General features: G+C 43.9%; 1 protein-coding gene across 7 annotated transcripts in view; it reads left to right on the top strand.

The window, feature by feature from the left end:
• Positions 1 to 82: 82 nt before the first annotated feature.
• Positions 83 to 23,808, top strand: part of FIGNL1 (fidgetin like 1) — a 49,706-nt gene continuing 25,980 nt past the window's right edge. For 3 of the 7 annotated variants that reach the window (XM_028751044.2, XM_077916543.1, XM_028751041.2), the window contains exon 1: positions 98 to 215. Coding sequence is in view for 1 of the 7 variants with exons in the window: in XM_077916541.1 (XP_077772667.1) it covers positions 16,696 to 18,732 (2,037 nt within the window). In the remaining 6 variants the exon portion in view is untranslated. Of the gene's footprint in view, positions 216 to 16,692; positions 18,859 to 23,808 lie in introns of those variants that run through there. The other 4 variants (XM_028751043.2, XM_028751042.2, XM_077916541.1 and 1 more) reach the window with 3 other exon arrangements.

Genomic DNA, 23,808 nt, shown 5'->3' with positions numbered 1-23,808 from the left:
CCGAGGCCTCGCTCACTCGCGCAGGCGGCTTCCCCGGCCTCGCCCCGCCCCGGCCCTCTTCGCGCCCCGGGGGCCACGGAAGCCGCCGCCGGCCCGCCTCTGCTCCTCCTTGGCGGGGAGGAGCCTCAAGATGGCGGCGCCCCGGAGGGCAGCGTGACTCCCTCGGTTCCCGCGCGGCTTCGGCCCTCAGGGGAGCCGCGTCTCTCCAGCCCCAGGTTTGTGCCTTCCTCTGTTTTTAGAAGAGACGGTTTTAAAAGGCGAAAATTGGACGTGTATTATTTATATTTAATTAGTATTCCGCCCTTCGTGTCCCGCGGCGCTTCGCAGGATATTGGTAAACTCGGATAGGCTTCCGTTCTGCTGGGCCGTCACTTGGAACTAAACGCTGTTAATCTCTCACACACGACTCATATACATACATACATGGATAATCCTCCCTGCTAAATATGCTTACTTAGTATTGTGGTCTGAGGCAGGAAGTCAATTTCTGCTTACCCGGGAGCAAGCCCCAGCTTCACTTACTTCTGAGTAAACCTGCATAGAGTTCTTCATAAACTAAAAATGTCATTCAATGTGTGTGTATGTGTATCTGAAGAAGTGTGCTTGCACACAAAAACTTTTACCAAGAAACTTAGTTGGTCTCTTAAGGTGCTGCTGGACAGTGTGTGTGTGTGTGTGTGTGTGTGTGTGTGTGTGTATATATATATATATATATATAGACTGCTTCAGACCAACATGGCTACCTACCTGAATCCAGATACATTATACAGTACACACACACACACACACACACACGCCCTTCTGTGTATATATGTCATTCCCAGTTGTATATATTGAAGGGCATTTTTAGTCTAGGCAGAATCGTATACAGGTTTACTCAGAAGTAACTGAGGATGGGGCTTGCTCCCAGGTAAGCAGAAATTGCCTTCCAGCCTCAAATTGCAAAACTAAACAAAGCTTACTAGGGATTGGTAGGATTTAATTTGACTAAATCCTGTAAAGGAGCACACTGCAAGAAGTCCACACTTGTGAGGCATGAGTTTAATGGATAATTCAGGGTAGCAATTAGCACTGGTGGAGGAAGGGGGGCGGAAGGTGTGGTCCGCCCCAGGTGTCATCCCTGAGGGGGGGTTGACATCGCTGTGCTGTCCCCCTGGGACCCTCGCCGTGAGTGGCATCCCCGGGACTCTCGACCTCCCCCCCCCCCCACTTGGGTGGCTAGCCCCGCCCCTGGGTACACAGCATGTGTGCCCCTTAGGGTGCTGGAGCAGCTAGCTCCGCCTCTGGCAATTACTCTTCCTTGGTTTTTTTTATTCCCAAATGTCCCCTGGGTCAGTAGTGGTGTGTGTTTTGGAGTTCTAGCATAGAAACCTTCTGCGTTTAGTATGCGCCTTGCTGTGCTCACTAAAACCTTGGTGTCTGCTTCCACCAAGTCTTGCTGCAGCTCTTTTGGAGCCACTTGAGGGCTATTCCCAGCCTGCCTTATCAGAAATCATGTTGCTGCCACAGATGGCTTCCTTTTTCTGCCCCGTCCAGGTAGTGTAACCACTGTTCCATTAACTGTGAATTTGTGACATTCAAGTTGGAACTTTGAACTTCCAAGGTGTCTCTAGGAACATCCAGTGCCTTCACTATCTTCTTGCATCCTGCTCCTTGTTTGTGAAGGGCGATGATCTCTTCTCTTACCTTGGACCATTCTCTTGACGTAGCCATATTTCTAACATGCAGCCAAATTTGACACTCAGCAAACCCCTAGTCAGTTCAGCTATTTCATGTGTTCCAGCTCAAGCACACCTGGTGCAACTAATGAAGCCCTTGATTACTTGCATCAGGTGTGCTTTAGAGAACACTTGTATTTGTGCTGTTGTGAGGGATTCTGTTGAGGGGGTTGGATAATAGTGAGACTGGAGAAGCCAGTATAAGTTGCATTGTCAGCTGAATTTGGGGGAACCAATTTAAGCACCTGTTGTGTTGAGCTATTTCAATTGCTTTTGTTTGATTTGCTCATTGCAAACAGCTGAAAGTCTAAATTTGGATAATAAACCTTATTTGCAATGGGCTTGAATAATTTCTATTGCAGCTGTACATATTTTATTCCAGAATTGCAGTGGGTTGGACTGAATGACCCTTCAGGTCTCTTCCAACTGTAAAATTCTGTGATACTGTGTCGTGTATTGCCCTGTGATCTTCAGATGAAGGGCAGTATACAAATTAAATAAAATACGTAAACATGTTAAGAAACTAACATGGGGTTTTTGACACCATATTTGATTTATAATACTTAAGCAGTTGGGGTGGGTGGTGAGTGAGGACGTTTACAAGGGAGAATTGGTAGACAGGAGGGTGATGCATACTTGGCTGGAATCAGTCTGTCTCAAGAGACAATGGGGTGTGCCTCTGGGGGTGAAGCCAAACCACTGGAGAATCACAGCTTGTAACTGCTGCCTCCCACGTTATTTTTGCTGCTTTAACAGCACCAAAGTGACCTCCTCAGAGTGCAAGCCTGAGCAGTGGGAATGGAGGTCCTAGGCCGCTCAAATAACAAAACCCCTCTCTTGGTCTCGCTGATGTGGTCCAAATGAAAGCGGAGCAATATGTTTGGCACCAGCTTGGCTGCAGGAGATGCCGGAAGGAGAATACAAAGCACCATCCAACTGTCTTAGGGACTCCACTCCAAATTCGTACAGGGTTTATTCCTTCGCCTTTTCTAGGGATCAGAGTTTTGCTTCTCCCCAGTTGGCTACCTTCCCAGGTGGACAAGCCGCCTCTGTCCCTCACTTCCTTCTACAGCGCGCATAGAAACCGCCTTCTTGACCATTGGATCCACTATTGGTCTTACCCACTCAGTCTTCTGGAGCCGGTCTTTGCATGCTTTCATCCGTAACTCACTGAGGGTTTGAGACCCATCAGGAACCCTCACTTGGTTTAGCCAACCAGTCTAAGCCATTCCTGAGTGTGACTGGTGTCGCGTACTGACAGCTTCTAGGAGCCACAGTTGGGCTTCTGAGTAGCCCTGCATAGGTTTGAGTATTCTGATCGGAGGTGACTATGGTGAAACACAAAGTAAGGTGGTCTTTATTTCAGATTAGTTAATCCAGTATGGTTTTCTCTGTCTCACAGCACAGCATGTGGCCCCTAACAGATTACCCCTGAGGGCACGTGGCCCTCAACAGAAAAAAGCCCCACCCCTGTTTTCATGGATTATGAGGCTGGTAGGTGGAGGCACTACACATATACTGTATTAAAAAAGGTAAAGGTACCCCTGCCCGTACGGGCCAGTCTTGACAGACTCTAGGGTTGTGCGCCCATCTCACTTAAGAGACCGAGGGCCAGCGCTGTCCGGAGACACTTCCGGGTCACGTGGCCAGCATGACAAAGCTGCATCTGGCGAGCCAGCGCAGCACACAGAACGCCGTTTACCTTCCCGCCGGAGCGCTACCTATTTATCTACTTGCACCCGAGGGTGCTTTCGAACTGCTAGGTTGGCAGGCGCTGGGACCGAGCGACGGGAGCGCACCCCGGAGCAGGGATTCGAACCGCCGACCTTTCGATCGGCAAGCCCTAGGCGCTGAGGCTTTTACCCACAGCGCCACCCGCATCCCTATACTGTATTAGGCCCTGGTTTTTCTCATTTCTCTCCGATTTATTCCATACAGTGAGAACCCACTGAACAAGGGATTGCTGGTGGGGTTGCCTTGTTCATTCCTTCCCAACAATGAGTTTGGCTTCCTTCCCCCACCCCAATTGCAACATGCTGATTTGCTCTCTACGAGCTGACTCCCAAAATGGCAATATTGGATTCTTGGGTTAGTCACAGTCATTTGTGCGTATCTTCTTTTAAGAGGAGCTATGCTAAAGGCTGTTGAAGTTCTCAGTTTATTTGCCAAAGCCAGAAGTGTTCAAAAGAGGTTCTGGTACAAGCACTTTCTAGAATATCTGACCCACTAGTTCTGTAAAATGCCAAATTCCAGTCACTACAAAGGCCATCAATCCTTGGTTAGTGAAGGCAATGTTGTGCATTGTCAAATTCTTTTATGCAAGATGCTTCTATTACAATAATTGATATTTGAAAGCCATGCATAAATATGCATAGAGAGCAAAAAAATAGACAAAACTATAAAATACATAGTATATATGTATGTGTATTAGATTTTGGGGGGGGAAAGGGATCTGTAAATTTTGTAGCGGTAGGGAAGTCATGGAATAGACTACAACAGACTTGAATTTTCCTCTCTTGTACAGTACTCCCTTTTTCCCTACTTCATTGCAACCAAACAGAATGTTTACATTTCCTCTGTGGTTATGGAAAATATATTTCCCTTCATCTGTAATAGGCCCATGGCAGTGAGGTGGGGGGAGGGCGGAGAAGAACGCTGCCACTGTGCCACACTAGGCAGATCTCGGACCAAATTCCTGTAGATGCAGGTGTCTTGATTTCAGCAGTGTCCAGCTTACAGTTTGCTTGTTCACTCAGTTTTGCACACAAGTGAAGGATGATGAGCTGAAACTGTAGGTCCACCTTGAACCACTTGCAGCTTAGAAGTGGAGAGCTTGAGATCAGGCTTGCCAGGTACAAAATATAAAGGACGGATGGGCCTTGGAAGCCGGTGGCTGCCATAAGGGATTTCCATTATGTTCTGTGGACTGTGGCCAGGGTGGGTTTGATTTAAATCACTAGTCAGTAAGACTTGATTTAAATCAATTTTTTTTACAGAAAGACTCTTAATCTTAATATTTGCAACCAGATGAAGGTTTCATTTTTGGAATAATAATTTTTCAGAGTAGTTTTTACAGTTATATCAAAAATGCCTGATTTGGTTATGCTATTAGAAATACATAGATAGATAATTATGAAATTATTGTGAGGTTTAATAAGTTAACTGTCTATATTTGGACAACTTTTCTGCTGTACTTTATTGGAAGGAGAAAAATAATCATTTTCTTAATAACAATTTAAACAAGTTATTTAACTAAAACAATAACATTATAGCATATGTATCCATGTTTGTTAACTGATGTGGTTAAATGGTTTTTTAAAAAAACAACTTAGACTGAGTTTTAGCACACATGAAAAATTTAAATCATATTCTTCTTTCCTGATGAATAGTCTTTGGACTATAATGTAACTTAAATAGAAAACTATCTTTAAAAAGATTTTTCCTCCAAAAGCATTTTATTTTAAAAATCCAATTTAAATTAAAAAAATCCATTTTTAAAAATTATTATTTTAAAAAATCATTTATTTTTATCCACCCTGCTATTTATATAATTTTGGCTTTTGTGTTTGTGGTGGGCTTTATCTGGGTGTGCACAGTGCTAGAGTGCAGACTTCACACGCATAATGTGTCAGGTTCAATAACCTGTTGTCACAGATAGGAGGGCTAGGGAAGACTTGAAGAGCCATTGCTATTCCAAATAAAGGCTCGGTAGACTAATGATGTGATGCTATAAAGCAGTGTGAAATGTTCATATTCCTGCATTTGCACTCTTGGGTGCTGAATGAAATTGATCGCTACCCCTTGAAGGTTATGTGAAAGTCAGTCAAGATCCATATGTGGAAATCTTTTTCCACACAAGGATCACCTTTGCTAGACCCGGAGAAATATATGCTGTGTGTTATTTGTGGGGCTTCCTCTGAAGACGGTTCAGAAACTTGAGCTGGTGCAGAATTCGGTGGCCAGGTTGGTCAGTGGAGCAAGGCGGTTTAAGCATATATCACCGATCCTGGCCCTACTGCTCTGGCTGCTGGTCAGTTTCCAGACCCAATTCAAAGTTCTGGTTTTGACCTATAAAACCTGAAATGGCTCAAGACTGCAATACCTCCACATGAACCGATCAGGACCCTGTACTTGGGCATAGTCAGGATTTATGTTGGGGGCAGGCGGGACACCCACCTGTCACCATCCTCTGTCTGGCTCTGTCTAGCAGATTCAGAATGAAATGGCTCAACAACAGTTGTTATAAATTACTTTCTTTTGACCCCAAGTATTCAGAAAAATCTGTCAGAATCTTCAGTCATTTGAGAATTAGGAAGTTAAATAAAAAATAACATCAGGAAGTACATTTCATGCAATTAACAAGTATATTTTGCAAAATTACAAAGAACATGCCCTTTTCATATTTTAAAAAAATAAAAACTAAAGCAAGTTTTCTTGGACTTGCTGAAAACCTTTTCAGCACTTCCTTCTCAAATCCCTCCTTTTTTCCAATGCAGTTTTTCTGTGCTCACTCAGTAAGCAAAGCCCATTGAGATGCTCCCCTGTCACCGTCAACCTTAACCAGGTCTTTACTCTCCACAAGGCGCTGATTGACCACTCTATGGTACAAGTGGTGCCTGGCTGAGCAAGAGAGATGAGCAGAGCTTTTTTTGTGGCCTGGTAAAAGATTTGCGCCTCTTTTACTAGATCTGCTACGTTCAGCTCTTTTAACTGCTCTTTGCTGAGTTTCTTCTCCTCCCACGTGGTATACCATAGTTCAGCTTCAGAGTTTTGCAACTTATAAAAAATTGAGAACTTCTTGTCTTTCATCTTGAAGTCTTGAATGTTCTTCTCCAGGCTTCCTCAACCTCGGCCCTCCAGATGTTTTTGGCCTACAACTCCCATGATCCCTAGCTAGCAGGACCAGTGGTCAGGGATGATGGGAACTGTAGTCTCAAAACATCTGGAGGGCCAAGGTTGAGGAAGCCTGGTCTTCTCTAACATAAGGGGTGTAGAGCCAAAAGCCACGCTCAGTCGGGTTGCCAGTTGCATCACTAGAATGCCCAACAGCATCATCCAAGTGAGGTCAGCGAGCATTTCAGTTTCAAATATTCTTATTGTTTCTACTTCAGTTAAGTATTCTTATTTATTTAATGGATTTAGGGGGCCAGCTGCCCCCCCCAGCTGTGCCCATGACCCTGTGATCACCATCTATGGCCCTTCTTTGTGTGCCACTTCCAGGTTGAAAACATGAGAACGCACCTTTTCTGGAGTGACTCACTGTTTGCGGATTCCTCTTCCCTCTCTAGGCTCGTCTGGTCCTTTCATTACATATCTTTAGGTGCCAGGCAAAAATGTTTTTCTATAACCAGGTTATAGATTGAACATTCTATGGCCTTTTAAATGTATTTCTGGGAGGGGGAATATTGGTTTGTTTCTGTTTTATTATATATTTTGTGTTCTCATTTTGTCTTTATGTTGTGAACCACCCTGCAATCTTTTGGATGAAGGGCAGTATACAAATTTAATAACTACTATTAATAATCTACAGAAAGTTGTATACTAGCACTGTCAACAGATAAATCAACTTTTTTTTAACATTATTTGTCTATTGAGCAATTAAACAGATTTTCAGCATTACTTTGTAGGTTTCTTTCACACCTACTAATTTTATCCTCACAATAAAAGTTGTTCCCTAGCAATGAAGCATCCGGAGTTTTAGTCTATCCATCTACTGATTAGCTGTTAGTCCTGTAAAACACCCTTAAGGCATGCTTTCTAAATAAGTAGTTCCTAGTACTAAAAACATGTGCAAATTGTTTCATTTTTCATCCCAAAGATAATAGTGTAGATATATATATATATATATAGAGAGAGAGAGAGAGTTAAAAGAAGCTATGTGTGTATAATTCTATAATTGTTCCAATTTTGGTTTGTGATTAACCAGCAGGAGTAGGTTGCTGTAGTTGACAAGGGGAGCTTTATTTCTGAAAAATCTTGTAGCAACAACCTGCAGGGCTTATAGTTCGTAAAGTGGGTGAAGCATTGAAAAGGACTGTGTTTTGATTTGTAGCTTTAAAAGAGAGGGAGTGAGAGTAGAGTATAGTCGTTTTATTGCAGTCAGTGACTAGTAACAAGATAAAAACACCAGTTACAAAATTTAAAAGCTCAGAACAAAATAAAATAGTATAAAATCACGCACACATTAAAAAAGCAGTTCTAGTTGGTCATTCATCTGTCAGAAGGGGATCCTTCTGGCCGAAGGATGACCAGGGAGCGGGAGAAAGCAGTTCACCTAGTAAATTATAGTTATAGCCCTTGGGAGTTATCGCCCTTGGGACTCTCAAAGTGGTGATTTAATGGTTGTATTTGGAACAGTAGCCTCCTCTGATGAAAGGGCCACGTGGAATAATCATAAACATGAGGCAACTTCCTACTAGCAATGTACAGATGTGCCATTGCAAGAAGAAACAAAACCAATATTGTTTTGAGCTACAAATGGAAAATGTGCACTGCTAGCTGATGAAAATGCCACGTTCCATTGGGAGACTTTGAAAGCACTTAAAGGACATTTCAGAACAGTTTCATTTCTAAGGAGGTTGAACACCCTTATTCCCAAGCTCAAAATACCTTCCGGTTTCTGCAACTGGCATTGCTGAAAGGTGGAGATAGATTTTTTCTATGGTGGCCTGGCTGCGGTTTTGAACCATTTTAGATCAGGAAGTGTTAGAAATTCCCCAGGCGTGTTTTGCAGCCCCATGGAGATCTCTGGATGACAGGCTGGCCACGGGACATCTCCCTCCCTCTGGCCAGCCCCTCCAGCTGCCTTAAGCAGGGAAGCAAAAGAGCTTATTGATTGCATTTATATCCCACCTTTTCCTCCAAGGAGTACATGGTTCACCCCACCCCCCAAATGACCCTGTGAGGTAGGTTAAGAGACTGTGACTGGCTCCAAGTCACCCAGTGAGCTTTACGACTGAGTGGGGATCTGAACCCTGATCACCTGGGTCCTAGTCCAGCACTCCAACCACAACACCACACTGGCTTCCTAGAGTTCTTCTGTTATAGGGCAGCTGTATAAATTAAGTAGGTAAATAAATATGGGGAAAGCAAAATGTCACTTAGAGAAGAATCTGAAATATTTTCATTGAAGCTTGACTTTGTTTCATTTGATGTTTTCATGTGTTGTAAACTGCTTTGAGATTTTTTTAAAAAAGCAGTATAGAAATATAATCAATCAATCCCATTGCAAAAAAGGTGCCTAGGCTTTCTGTTGGGGTGATTGTAACCTAGGTTTAGCGTGCCATTTGGTGATTAGCTTCTGTATCTGAGTTTCTAACACTGGCTATGACCCAGTACTACATCCCAGCCCAACAGCTTAAGACCAGCGTTTCAGTGTATTGTTTATGCAGTTTGAATTGCCAAGTATTTTTTTAAAATTTCATTCTCCAGTAATTATGAAAGCTGGTTAAAAGTAGTGCAATAGCCAAAATATCCTAAGCCAGCATCCTTTTTTTTCTTTTGGCATTTCTTGGATTATTATATCAGCAATTGCTTACATCCTGCCAGAGGAGTGTGCCGAAGGAAGCAGGGACTCAGACCATCCTGTGCTCTGGAATCTAATCTAGTACAAATTTTTCAATTAAAGCAAACTGTATGTCAATGGACTTTTGTCCCGTGGCTCCATAGAGCTGATGTGAGGGATCAGAGGGCATATAGTATTATGGTTGTGATGCAGTGGCGTGGGGGGGACACTGGGTGCCACACCACAGGGGGCGGCACTTACCGCTGGGCCAGCAGCGCCTCTGAGCCACGCGTTTCTCCTGGAAGTGACGCAGTGGCTCAGGCGCCTGCAGGCTCCACGCTGCCTGAAATGACAGTGTGGGGCTTGCGTCTGCCCACTGCCTCCCCCTCAGCAGTAGGGCGGCCGAGCCTGGGGGAGGAGCACCCGCCGTCTCCCCCAGGCTCGGCCGCCCTATAGCTGAGGGGGAGGCGGCAGGGAGACTCCATGCAGCTTGCCCCTTGCCCCCGAGCTCAGGGCACTTGCGCCACCCTGGGTGTCCGAGCGGCTAGCTAGCCGCTGTTGCTATGGGTCTGCATGCTTAAATAGTGCAGCTGGATTTCTTGTGAGTTTTTGCAGATCCAATTGTAGTGTATTCCCTGGAGACAATTCCTTGTCCTCACTTCTGTCTTTGTTGTGGAAATGCCATGCTTTGTAGCCCCCCCCCCCTTTTTAAAGGTTTTCTTTGGGGGGGTGAGAGAAAGCGGCTGGATTTATGTATGGCACACCCACTTTGCCAGAGGCTGAAGACTACCCTTGAATATTCATTAAAAGGAACATGGGCAGCTTTTAAATAGCACTTTAATGCCTAGACACGAAAGGGCAAACATGCTTGTGGGAATACTAATGCAAGCATACTGATTGAACTGCACTGAACATCTGCCTGTGGACCAAAGGGACTTACGAATACAATCTGTTGTTACGCAGGAGAAAGATTGGGGGGGGCGGGGTAGGGAGGGTCACTGGATAGCTTTCCTCACCTGATAGCCTAGATGGTGTGTTGCTGGCTTGGCTTTTAAATGATTGATGGGGGAGATAGCTGATAATACTGATACGAGAGTATGGCATTAACTTTTAATTCTTCTTATTGGGGGCTTGGAATTCTGGCTGTGACATCTTTAAACATTGTGGGCTTAAAGTTTTTTTTGGTTTTTTGTTTAGTCCCAATTATTGAATCCCATAATGCATGTTAGTTAATCATTTTGCAATCCAGTAGTTACATTCATTTCTTGGAATTATATTGGTGCAGGGACACTCTGAACCATAGTACAGTACCCTGGTGGACAAGCTTCCTGGGACATGCCTTTGAAGTCATTGCTTAAAGTGCTGTGCAAGCAAAGTGCTGTGTGGTATCATATTTAACAGTGGTCAGAGTTTAAAATGGGTAAATGGTTGAAAGGAGATGAGCCAAGCCGCAGTCGAAAGGCTTTTTCCCCTTGCTCCCTGCTTCCCTTTGAGTGTGAACAGCAACAGATGCTTTGGCAGAGTCCTCTTTTTCTGCACCTGAGCTGCTCAATCCCCTTTGTTTCTTTGCTTGATGCTTGAAATTGAGTAGCTGAAGCACATGAGCGACAACCTCTGGCAAAATTAGTCTTGGTCCTCATACGTACTGGGGAGTAGGGAGACCGGTGGCTTATTTCCTTTGGACTGCAGAATGTGCTCGAGTGCAGAGTGGAGGTGAGATGGGACCAGAGGCTGCACTGGGGGGCACATCGGAAGTGCCTGGGGGCCAGTCGAACCATCCAACCAGCCTAACATGTATCCACCCTCTCCATATAGTAACCTGTTGTGTACCACATGCAAATAGCACAAACACGGATGACTTAACTGACATCAAACCAGCTTTGGAGAACTGTGTGGTGGTGGCAGCCCTGGCTTCCTGTCCCAGGTGTCCTTATTTGCTCCTCGACTTGATTTGGGGGCTGGGGGAGACTGAAGGTGGGTACTTGGTGGGGGGAGCTTTCTCTTCTCTCTTTCTCTCTCTCACACACCATCAAGACTAAGACAATCAGAATGTGGGTAGACAACCTGTGTTTGGATGTGGGTGAGAGAGACTATTCCTTTTGTTCTAAGGAATAAAACAAAAGCATGCGTTAACCTGCTGAGATTGCAAACAGTGTGATGCAAACATGTTTGTAAATAAAATGGACAATAAAAGGCAGGCTGCTCCTGGACTGGATGCGCAGAATCCAGTAGTGGTTTGCCAGTTCGCCATAGAGTAGTTTATTAAAATGTTATGTAGGCAGGTTTCTGTTTCTAGGTTTGAAAATGTGTTGTTATTGTAATAGTACATCTGTTCAGCCTAGTTAGTTATCCAAGAAATCCATGCATGCAACCTCAGTGGGTTTTTTGGGTGGGGGGTGATGTAGGTCATCATGAGACATAATGGATTGGGCTGGGGAATTAGTTTGTGAATGCAACATGCAAAAAAACCCCTACAGCTTGAGTTTGTCATATTAATTTAACACGATTGTTTATTCTGAAACAAAGTGTAAGCCTCTGCGTACTGGAGTTGGAAACTTGCCCTAGTCTATGCTTGGCTATACAGTGCAATCTTTACAACAAAGCGCTTTATATCATTATTATAATATATATTATCATTATCATAAACTATTACTTAGTTTAAGGAAATGGCTAATGTTCATGATACAGAGCTGTTGGTTATCATAAAATTATGAGGAAGGGGCTCATATCCAGATTCAAAGTATTTTTGCTGGTGTTCTCTCAACCTTAGACAAAGTACACTTGCACAGCTTCCCTCCGGTGTCAGTACAGCAGTCAGTTTGGTTCATCTGAAGTACTCAGTAAATAGGAAATCTTCAAGCCATACATGCTTGCTGGCTTATTTATTTATTTATGTAGCCTAAGCAAGCTGTCCATGTTCCCCCCCGACGGGGTGTTTGTGACTGGTCAATAGTTGCTCCAGTCTAACCCTGAGGTCCTTGGAGTGAGGTTGGGAAGCATGTGTGAAGAAACAGACCCTAAATCAAAATGTGGGGTTTGGAAGGAACTTCCACCTCGCATTTGTCCAGCAGGTGGCACTATTGTAGCTCCAAACTGCAACAGTCAGTCTCTGGTTATATTAAACGTACTGTTTTGTGTTATGATTATTCACTTGGTCTTTAAAAGCTAACATGTTGAGCTGAAATATTTGGCTTCTTTCTTCAGTTGCAGATTGTGGTGATGAAGAAATAAAAAAAATGCAAGATACTTTTGACTTCTCAAAGGTGTTTTAATTCGCTTATCAGGGAGCATCTTATTAAAAGCAATTCATGGCAATTCATTACTGTTTAGTCTTCCTGATTTTATCAGATAATAGTTGAAAAGCATGTTTTCCTTCTTTATCGCAGTGCCACATTGCAGTTGTCTAATGTCAAAGGGATTAGGAGTTCTTATATTTTTCCTTCTAGGAGACGCTACCTTCCATTTAATTGTATTTTATTGTGTGCAAAGTTAGTTAAATAAACCTTTTTGTTTGCTAGTGTTTAAGTAAAACTTCTGATGCTTAACTAAATGAACTATTGCATTTATTTCTTGCCCCATAACTCTGCTCTCTTGGTGATATACAGGAAATGTTGAAGTTTTAAAAGGCTAAAATACCGGAACAAAATCCATAACCAGCACAGGGAATAAAATACAATAGCAACCATTGTCAGTTATCAGAAGGCGAAGCTATCTCAAATAAAATGGAGACAAACAAATTAATAACAGCATTCAGTGGTGCTAATGTTTAAAAAAAGCCTGGGAGAACAGTACTTTCTCAACCTGGCACTGCTGAAAAGCAAGAGGCAAGCACCTACGAGGGCGAGAGAGTTCCGCAAAATTGCTAAGTGTCTGAAAAGTGCCTGTTTTCTTGAGCTCTTTTGGAGCCATTCATCTTGCTTTCAGTTCTTGGTTAGTTAACTTTGAGTGTGGGGTTAATCTAAGTGCACCTTTGACTAATGTGCACAGCTCTTGGTTCACCTCTTCTTTCATTTTGAGATTAGGGGTTGCATAAACAATTGCAGTGCCCCAAGAATGGAAGGAGGGAGCAAGCAAACGTAAACACTACCAACTGACTGTATATTTGCATTCACTATATTTGCAGCAGCTTAAAAACTCACAAAAGGTGAGGGGAAACACTTTTTAACCCTATGGATTGTGTTCAGGGGGAATTAATCTGCATCAAATAGGTGCTCTTTGTTATCCTGAAAATGTAAAGCAAAGTTTTGTACAGCGTGACAACTCTCTCAGTTGTACAGGTACAGCCGTGTTATTTATTACCATTATGTCTAGAGTGGGGCTGGGGAGTGTGTGGCTCCTCAGGTTGCGTTGAATCCACACTCCATCAGCCCAGCCAACATGGCCCATGGTGGGAGTTGTATTCAATGCATCTGGTGAGCTGCAGGTCCCCAATCTCTTAACTAGTGAAGACCTGTATCATTTGCACCCACCCATTTCATAACTTAACCAAGCTGTATAAAAGAAGAATCCGCGCTCTGCCCCCCAGGTGCATGTTGTGCTTGGAAAACGTGGTATTGCTGCCAGTGGGGGTACACAGATGCCGGGCCCCAAGCCAGCAGGGGCCCCAGATGCTCCTCTCTCTCTCTCTCTCTCTCTCTCTCTCTCTCTCTCTCTCTCTCTCTCTTTCTTTCTTTCTTTCTCTTTGTCATTTGGACATTTCCGAAGAAAGAGCACGGAGCTAGCTAAGCCTTTAGCACTCAGCAGGTGTAAGGTCACTTAATCACTGTTGCTAAGGAGCAAAGGTTGCCTGCTGCACCTGAGACTGAGGGGGGGGGCCCTCTCAGAGCAGCAGAAAACAGGATATGTCCCTCCTGGTTGCTGCTAGCCTGGCTGGACAGAGGAAGATACTGGGGTATGTGCTTTTCTCTGTGTCCCCATTATTTCATCCAGGCATGCCAAATTAATAGCAATAACAACAGCCCTGTGAGGTAGGCTAGGCTAACATATGTACCTAAGCAGCCATTCCTGCCAATAGATTGCAGGGAGCCGGGAGGATGTAGGGGGTTTAGAAAACCCTGTTAGACCCTTGGCTGCCCTCAAAGCAGAATCTTAATTGAAGGTAGAGATGGAATGCCCAGAGCAAATGATGATTATTTGTATTATCTTTATTTATTAAATTTATATACCGCCCTTCATCCAAGAACCACAGGGTGGTTTACAGCATAAAACCACAAGAATACATAGCATAAAGTTACACATATGTTGCACTAGAGAGACTAATAATCTCTGGAAAGTTATTTATTTTTCTTGAATGAAATAATCACTTTTTATTGGATATCATCATCTGGCTCCTTTTCAAAATCATTATTCATTAAGTTTGAAATGACAGTAACAGTTGTGAAAATAAAGGAAAACAAAACGTATAGCTTTGCTTTCTGGCCTGATCTGCAGAATTACACATATATTATTGAGAATAATACAAGTATATTTCCATCTCTGGAAAGACAGGAAAGGAAGTATTCCGGTACATATGCATTGTATAATAATCATTGATCAATTGTCCATAAAGCAAAACTGCAAAGATACCTCTTGTCTAGTGGTAACTGTGTAAAGGAACTGCTATTGAGCACATAAAAGGAAGGAACTAAGCAATCCTAGAGAATTTGGCTATCAGAAAAGCTGACTAATTGGTGCTTAAAGTCACTTTGTGCAAACTCCACAAGGCTAGCTCTCCAAAATCCCATCCACTCCCTTTAAATAGCTATAATTAATCCTATAGCTTTCATTTTATGAATTAAAATTTTAATGAGTGCTGTTTGTCCTTAGTGTGTATTTTGGGTGCAGCCAGGAAAATGTCTGCATCTGCATGTTCTGAATAGCAGTGGCATTCATATAACCACTCGGAACTGTTTGCAAGTGTCAGGATGCTGCATTAGCTCATTCAGCACCCGTAAGTCACTTGGCTGGTCTTCAGGCTTGCCAGTGCCATCCCAAACAATGCAGTTGAAACAGTGATGGCATAACAAAACATCCCCTTTCTGTTCAGGTTTCTGCATTGGCTGCTTTGCTGGAGAAGTTACTACTGTGTCTAAATCGGGGTGGTCAACCTTTTAATACCTACCACCCACTAATGCATCCTTACCGCCCCCCAGCGCTCGATGGAAGGAGGATTCAGCTTGTGCCATAGAACCCCCTACTGCCCACCTAGAATCCTGAAATGCCCACTAGTGGCCGGTAGGGACCAGGTGGACATCCCCTGATCCAAATGCATACACTGCAGACTCAAAGCTTTCTTTGTTGTTGCTTTGCCCCATTTTAGTGACTTGAGGTTTGGCTCTGAAGGATCCAGGGGCTGCCCCTTGGTGATCCGTAGCTAAGAAGAAGATATGGGCTACATCATCACTGACATACTGACCTTAAAAAAATATGACTGAGCATCAAAACATGAGTAATGATAGTGCAGCACAGTGGTTAATAGAAACAATAGTTTCTAATACGAGGTTATAATGTACTCAGAACAAGAAATTAAAGAATAACTAAGGAATTGGTTCTTGCACAGTTTAAGAATAGTGATTCAATTATCTCTTAACAGGCAGCTAGAAACAATATGTCTCTCAAGGTTTGCCCTGCCAGTTTCAAGATGCAGATTTCAAGTAATATTCCTGTGCTACTGCTTCCTGTACAATCCTGATGCGTAAGATGCTTCAGTCCCTGCCGGTTTGTGAAGCTGGCAGGGACTCGCACAGAGTTCCCATGTTCACCATACAGTGGTACCTCAGTTTGCAAACAGCCTAGTTTACAACCATTACGACCAATTCAAACCCAGAAATGCGCGTCCCAGTTTGCGAATTTTTTTTGGATTACAATGCATTTTTTTGGGAGGCCCGATTGGCAAAAGCGCGCCTTGGGTTACGATCTGTTTTGGTTTACAGACGGACCTCCGAAACGGATTATGGTTGTAAACCAAGGTACCACTGTATTGGTATTGGTATTGGTATTATTGGGAAAGTACTTACCAGGTCACTTTCTGGGCTTGGCTATGTCCAGTAGCTATAAATGGCTCCAGATGTGCGTTTTTGTGAATAAATTGGCAGTGCCAGGTGACTGTGTGGTCTAAACATAGTTTTTGCAGCTTCGTTTGTCCTAAGAGATCATTTAAGCACCAGAACAGGCAGGGGGCATCAGGGTTACCTGTAGGAAAGATATTTCTGTATGTACAGAAACGGATGCAGTGAGCAATAGGAGATTTGATTGTCACATGGATTTGTGCCCTTGCTAAGTGTTCAAACCATAGGATAACATTTAAAATCAAGAGCTGTGAGATTGTTTTCCTGGCTGTGTAAAATATTTGTCAGATACCTCACAATGCTCAAATAAAGGGTAATGAGTTAATAAAGTACAGTCGTTTGACTGCCTTCTTTAGCTAGAGCTTATGTTAAAAGGTAACTTTCTCTTTCTCATCACCATATTTTTTGTCCTATTTCTCTGTAGAGCATGCAGCCCAGTAGCCCCAGCAGTGATGATATACACCTGAGTGAATGGCAGATGAATCACTTTGCTTATACCTCTGACACCTCTACACCAGGACAGAAGGCAGATGCATATCGTGCACAGATTTTACGCATTCAGTATGCATGGGCAAACTCTGAGATCTCCCAAGTTTGCGCTGCAAACCTGTTCAAAAAATATGCAGACAAATACTCTGCAATTCTTGACTCTGACAATCCAGAGATTGGCTTGAATAACTGTGCGGAAAACATTTTGACACTGGCAAGAAGTCATCAAAATGAAAATGACAAGTGGCAATCTGCTTTGACGACAGCTAATGTGATGGAACTGAAGTGTGTGCAAGAGATGATGCAGAATAGTGAAATGTTTCGGAGTGACAAGGAAGCCACCGCCTCTGTTGCTTCAGGTCTTCCTAAACTCACTCACTGCAGTGGTGATGGCAAATCTGTACATAGGGATGGCTCATCAGACTGTACAAGTCAGGAACTACATATCCTTGGCCGAGCCCCAGCTTTGAAACCTCATCAGTTTGGTATGCTTTCCTCAGCCAAGGCCAGAGCTGCACATTCTTTTTTGCCGGTGCCTATAAATGAAGTGTCCGACATTACCTCTTGTGTGACTCCATTGTTTAGAGATGGAGAATCCGTGTTTAGTAGTTCTCTGACACTCATGAGTAACTCTGGTTTGAAGCAGAATTCTTCATCTTCCACTCAGTCTGCTTTCCCTTCAGAGATGGGCAACCTGGGGAAAAGGAAAGCATTTCTTGTGTCGAATGAAGAAAGTAGCACTACACCTTCTGGTTTCATTCTTAATAAGCCAGTTAATACAGAAGGGAAGACCTTTGCACGGAGTGGAAGCAAAAACAATGAGAACAAAGCATCTGGTTTCAAAACTGCGAAAGAACAGCTCTGGGTGGACCAGCAGAAGAAGCACCAGCACCAATCAGAGCGTACACCATTCCCATCTAGCAGCAGCACAAAAAAGACTTTGGGTCTTTCAAGATCTCGGGGTGTATTCGGAAAGTTTGTCCCTCCAACGCCAAAACAAGACGGGAATGAAAACACAGAGACGCAGTGCAAATCTTACGGGTCTACAGAGGTGACTTGTCCAACGGATGAACGACTAAAGAATATAGAGCCAAAAATGATTGAACTTATTATGCAAGAGATCATGGATCATGGGCCTCCAGTGAATTGGGATGACATTGCTGGGGTCGAATTTGCAAAAGCAACTATCAAGGAGATAATAGTGTGGCCTATGTTGAGACCTGACATTTTCACTGGTTTAAGGAGTCCTCCGAAAGGAATTCTTCTGTTTGGTCCTCCTGGGACAGGGAAGACGCTCATTGGCAAATGTATTGCATGTCAGTCTGGGGCTACATTTTTTAGCATCAGTGCCTCTTCATTGACCTCCAAGTGGGTAGGTGAGGGAGAAAAGATGGTCCGTGCATTGTTTGCTGTTGCACGATTCCAGCAGCCAGCAGTAATCTTCATTGATGAAATTGATTCTCTCCTGTCCCAGCGCGCAGATGGGGAACACGAGTCTTCTAGAAGAATAAAAACTGAATTCTTGGTCCAGTTAGATGGAGCAACAACCTCTTCTGAAGACCGCATATTAGTTGTGGGAGCAACCAACCGGCCACAAGAAATTGATGAGGCTGCCCGAAGGAGACTGGTGAAGAGATTGTACATCCCACTTCCTGACACTTCGGCTAGAAAGCAGATAGTGACTTGTCTGATGTCAAAGGAAAATTGCTCCCTAACGGAGGAGGAAATTGATCTCATTGTTAAAAAATCAGATGGGTTTTCTGGAGCTGATATGACTCAGCTTTGTAGAGAGGCTTCTCTAGGCCCTATCCGCAGCCTTCAGTCTATTGATATTACAACCATTGCACCTGAGCAAGTACGATCTATAGTTTTTCAAGATTTTGACAGTGCTTTAAAAACTGTGCGCCCCAGTGTGTCCTCCAAAGATCTTGAATTGTATGATACTTGGAATCAAACATTTGGATGTGGGAGATAAGAGAAATTAACTTTGCATGCTTAAATTCCATGATAACATTTGATTTTTATCTTTCTTTCTAAAAATGTTCATAGTGTTCTAATAAATTTGAAAAAAACAAAACAAAAACTGGCGTGTCGTCGCCTTCCTTCCTTCCTTCCTTCCTTCCTTCCTTCCTTCCTTCCTTCCTTCCTTTATTGCCCAAACTGTTAAGCCCTCTGTGCAGACTGATTGCTTAGAAAGAGATATTAGGTAAAGGTAAAGGTACCCCTGACCATTAGGTCCAGAGCTTCCGGGTCATGTAGCCAGCATGACTAAGCTGCTTCTGGCGAACCAGAGCAGCGCACAGAAACGCCATTTACCTTCCTGCCGGAGCGGTACCTATTTATCTACTTGCACTTTGACGTGCTTTCGAACGGTTGGTTGGGAGGAGCTGGGACCAAGCAACGGGAGCTCACCCCGTCGCGGGGAATCCCAATGCTCATTGGGAATTACTAATGAGTAAACATGCATGCATGCCCCTGCAGTAACTTGTACTCCGATCCTAATTAATTACAAAAATTTACGCTGTGGAGTGGCAGAGCCCTTAACAACAGGTATCATTGAAGAAGAAATGATGTTAAGAGGCTCCACTCAAACACGAATATGCTGCAGTTGAGAAGAAGTAAATCTATTTTCATAATATTGCACTGTATCACAGAATCAGGACTTGAGTAGGAAGGTATTAGAGCTCATCAGTCTTTCAATATAGCCCCATAGAAGTCATTTCCTCTGTGTGTGTGTGTGTGTGTGTGCGCGCGCGTGCACACACACACACACACACACACACATAACCACCCTTCATCATAGGATCTCAGGGCAGTTCACAGATTAAAATACAAGATAAAAACACAACTAAATAATTAAAACAAAATGGCAATACAATAACCCTGACTTCCCACAGCATATATTAAAAGGCTGTATAATATGAATCAGCCAAAGGTTATCAGTGTTCTAGGTATTTATGGCTGCTGAATTGTCAGCATATGGGGAAATGCTTTGTTTTGATATAGTCAAACAAGGAGAAAGGGAAGTGAGGTGGAAAAAAGAATGGTATGAAAACAGGTATTTAAGTGTGGTGTGCATTTGCTTTGTTCTAGAATGATTTATTTTTATTTTTAGAAAATTGAAGGCCACCTTTGTGAACAAAACTCTTTAAAGGCAACTTACAAACAAGTAAAAACACAACCTAAAATGGTGGTAAGATGAAATATAATAGAAAACTGCCAGTTTATTAAATTTGTATACTGCCCTATACCCACAGATCCCAGGGCAGTTCACAACATAAAATTACTAAAATAAAGAGCACACAATACATAATAAAAACAAAGGCAACCCAAGAATCCCCCCTTCCTTCCACAACAAATTAAAAGTGCTTCAGATGTCAATTAGCCAAACGCCTCGTTAAAGAGGAAGATTTTCGCCTGGTGTCTATAAAAAGTGTGGAATGAAGGCGCCAGCTGAACCTCCCTGGGGAGAGCATTCTACAAATGGGGAGTTACTGCAGAAAAGGCCCCTTCTCATATTGCTGCCTTCCAGACTTCTCATGGAGGAGGCACATGCAGAAAGGCATCAATTATGATCTTGGGGTCCGGGTAGGTTCATATGGAGAGAGGCGATCCTTGAAGTAATGTTGTCCTGAGCTGTTTAAGGCTTTATAGGCCAAAGCCAGCATTTTGAATTGGGCCCGGGAACTAATTGGTAGCCAATGCAGTTGGACCAGGATCAGTGTAATATGCTGAAGCCGTCTTGCCCCGGTCAGCAACCTGGCTGCTGAATTCTGCACTGGCTGAAGTTTCAAAACCATCTTCAGAGGCAGCCCCACATACAACATGTTGCAGTAATTTAACCTAGAGGTTAAAGGTAAAGGTAAAGGTACCCCTGCCCGTACGGGCCAGTCTTGCCAGACTCTAGGGTTGTGCGCTCATCTCACTCAAGAGGCTGGGAGCCAGCGCTGTCCGCAGACACTTCCGGGTCACGTGGCCAGCGTGACCAAGCTGCTCTGGCGAGCCAGCGCAGCACACGGAAACGCCGTTTACCTTCCCGCTAGTAAGCGGTCCCTATTTATCTACTTGCACCCGGGGGTGCTTTCGAACTGCTAGGTTGGCAGGCGCTGGGACCGAGCAACAGGAGCGCACCCCGCCGCGGGGATTCAAACCGCCGACCTTTCGATCTGCAAGCCCTAGGCGCTGAGGCTTTTACCCACAGCGCCACCCGCGTCCCTAGAGGTTACCAGAGCATAGATAGCAGTAGTTAGGCTGTCCCTGTCCAGATAAGGGCGTAGCTGGGCCACTAGCCGAAGCTGATGGAAGGCACTCTGGGCCACTGAGGCCACCTAAGCGTCAAGTGACAGCAAAGGATCCAGGAGTTTCCTCAAGCTACATACCTGCTCCTTCAGAGGGAATGAACCCCCATCAAGAGCAGGTGATCTCCCAGCTGTCTGGTTTAGGGAACCGCCCACTGACACTGCCTCAGTCTTATCTGGATTGAACTTCAGTTTGTTGGTTCAGCACATCCACTGCCTCACCTGCAGATGTAAATGAGAAGTAGAGCTGTGTATCATCAGCATATTGCTGACAACGTACTCCAAACCTCCGGATAACCCCACTCAGCAGTTTCATGTAGATGTTAGACAATATAGGGGGGGAAATTGAGCCCTGTGGAACCCCACATTGAAGGCTCCATGGGGCTGAAAAACACTCCCCAAGCAGCACCCTCTGGGAACGCCCATCCAGACATACCACAACCTCTTCAACAGAATGCTTCTTACGAACCTAATCTCAAAGGCCTCTATGGGCACGTGTGTGTCTGCAGGAGGCCACTTTGGTAAGCCTAGACCTGTTCGTTCTGCCATGGCCTCTGGAGTGATGCAGCCCACTTTCATGCCTGTATGTTCCATCTAGTAAATTTAGACCATGAGCATTTATGAATGGTAAACTTTGTAGTCCAAGTTTCTAAATATTATTGCAACAGAGAACCAGCTCCCACATTTTGGGAGTAATGTACAGATGTTTCTCCTACATTCTGGATTGGTCTAGCTGAGCAGCCTTTCATCTACTTGAATCGAAAGGAGATGCGAAGCCATCAAGTGTTGATCCATTAGAATAAATTTTGATGCCGTCTTTTACTGGTCTTCCTGTCTTGCACTGTTAAGTTGGTACATGGTGAGCTAAGGAGCTCAAAGCATATATTTCTGAAGCTTTAAAAAAGATTTATTTTGGCTTCGACTTTGAAAAAAAATTGCTCAAGGGAACCCCTTGTAAACTCAAAGTGCTAAGATATTATTGTCTCGCATAAACACATCTCAAAAATTCACCCAACGTATATCTAACATGTTCCTGCTTGCACAAGTGTTGTGTGTGTTATAAAACTGGACCAGCTACTTTCTAGTCGCTGGTCTTGGCTGAACAGTCAGCACGGTGTTCTTCTGCAGTGAATAATTTCCTCTTCCTTGAATATGATTGTTTATACCATGTCAGCTGTATAGCTAGGCACTTACTGAATGTACTAATGCTGCATTTCTGTATCCGGTATTGCATCTCTTTAGCCGTCTGCCACAGCCATTTACTTGAAAAGGATTATATTTAATTGAGGATGTTTATGTTCTCTGTCCAGGATGTTTCAGTTGTGATGTAACTTAGTTTCTTTAATTAAATGTGTAGCAAGTGGAGCATAGTCAGGCCTCATATCACCTGACCAGTCAACCGTGAAACTAAAGTCACCTGCTGTTACTGCTGTCACCAAGGTGCTTCAATGCAAAACTGTTCTGTCTGATCCAATCGGCAAGTTTTGGACTGGATGAATCTTGTCAATTTTCAGCGTATGGGATTTATTTTGTTTAGTTGCTTCATTTACATACCCAGTTCAAAACACAGTGTGGCTTTAGCATGCCATGGCTCAAATGGCCTTGGTCGCTCTGAGGGATGACCTTTATCAAGAGAGGGATAGGGAGAGTGCGATCTTGTTCTCCTTGATCTTTCAGTGCTTAGACTGGACCTGTCAATTGGGTGTTGGAGACTGGTATGGTATAGTGCATGGTAGACTGGTTCTGGAAGGCAGAATTGGGAGACCACTGGTTGGTCCTATGGCATTTGTGTTGAGAGGTCCCACAAGGTTATGCCTTGTCCTCTATACTGTTTAACGTCTATATGAAGCCTCTGGGAATGACGATCAGGTGATCTGGAGCAAGGTACCATTAATATGCAGGTGACACAATGCTCTGTTTCTTGTTGACAGCAGGTCCTGGAGCTGTGCTTGAATCCAGTGATTCAAGCTGGACTAGGGCTGATAAACTAATAGTAAATCCCAACAAGACAGAGATCCTGTGTGTTGCTGGGTCCCATTGTCTGGGAATTAGGTAGCTGGCCTGTTGTACTTGTACTGCACTTGCACTTGCTTTGAAAGAGCAAGTACAGACTTTGAAAGTCTGGGGGTGCTCCTAGATGCAGCACCCTCACTGGAGGGACAAGTGGCCTCAGCAGCAAAGAGCTTTTAGCTCTGTGAGGAGAATAGGGGTGTTCCAGGTGAAAGCTTATTGGGATCATCTTGACTTGCAGAATGATCTCAGCTAGCATAAAGTCCAGGTAAAATGACAGGTCAATACATAATGGGAGACTAGCAGGATACAAGAAAGAAGATTCCACCTAAACATTAGGAAGAACTTCCTGACAGTAAGAGCTATTCGACAGTGGAATTTGCTGCCAAGGAGTGTGGTGGAGTCTCCTTCTTTGGAGGTCTAAGCAGAGGCTTGACAACCATATGTCAGGAGTGCTCTGATGGTGTTTCCTGCTTGGCAGGGGGTTGGACTCGATGGCCCTTGTGGTCTCTTCCAACTCTATGATTCTATGATTCTATGATCTTCCAGAAACAAAAGCCCAGAGAAGCCTATTCTGAGAAGCACTCAATAGCTGCCTGAGAAAGGGAACAGCGTTAACAGTGGGGATGTTGAAGCTGCATCCAAAGCTGATGGCTGAACAACTGGCCCTATAAAGGGAGTCATATGTGTCCCTGTGTGAGCCCAACACCTCTTCATCTTTCCCTGTTTATTTGCCCTCGAGT

Source organism: Podarcis muralis, chromosome 12 (assembly GCF_964188315.1).
Source record: "Podarcis muralis chromosome 12, rPodMur119.hap1.1, whole genome shotgun sequence".
Lineage (NCBI taxonomy): Eukaryota > Metazoa > Chordata > Lepidosauria > Squamata > Lacertidae > Podarcis > Podarcis muralis.
Note: the sequence above shows the minus strand (reverse complement) of the source record. Positions and strands in the feature narration are given on the sequence as shown.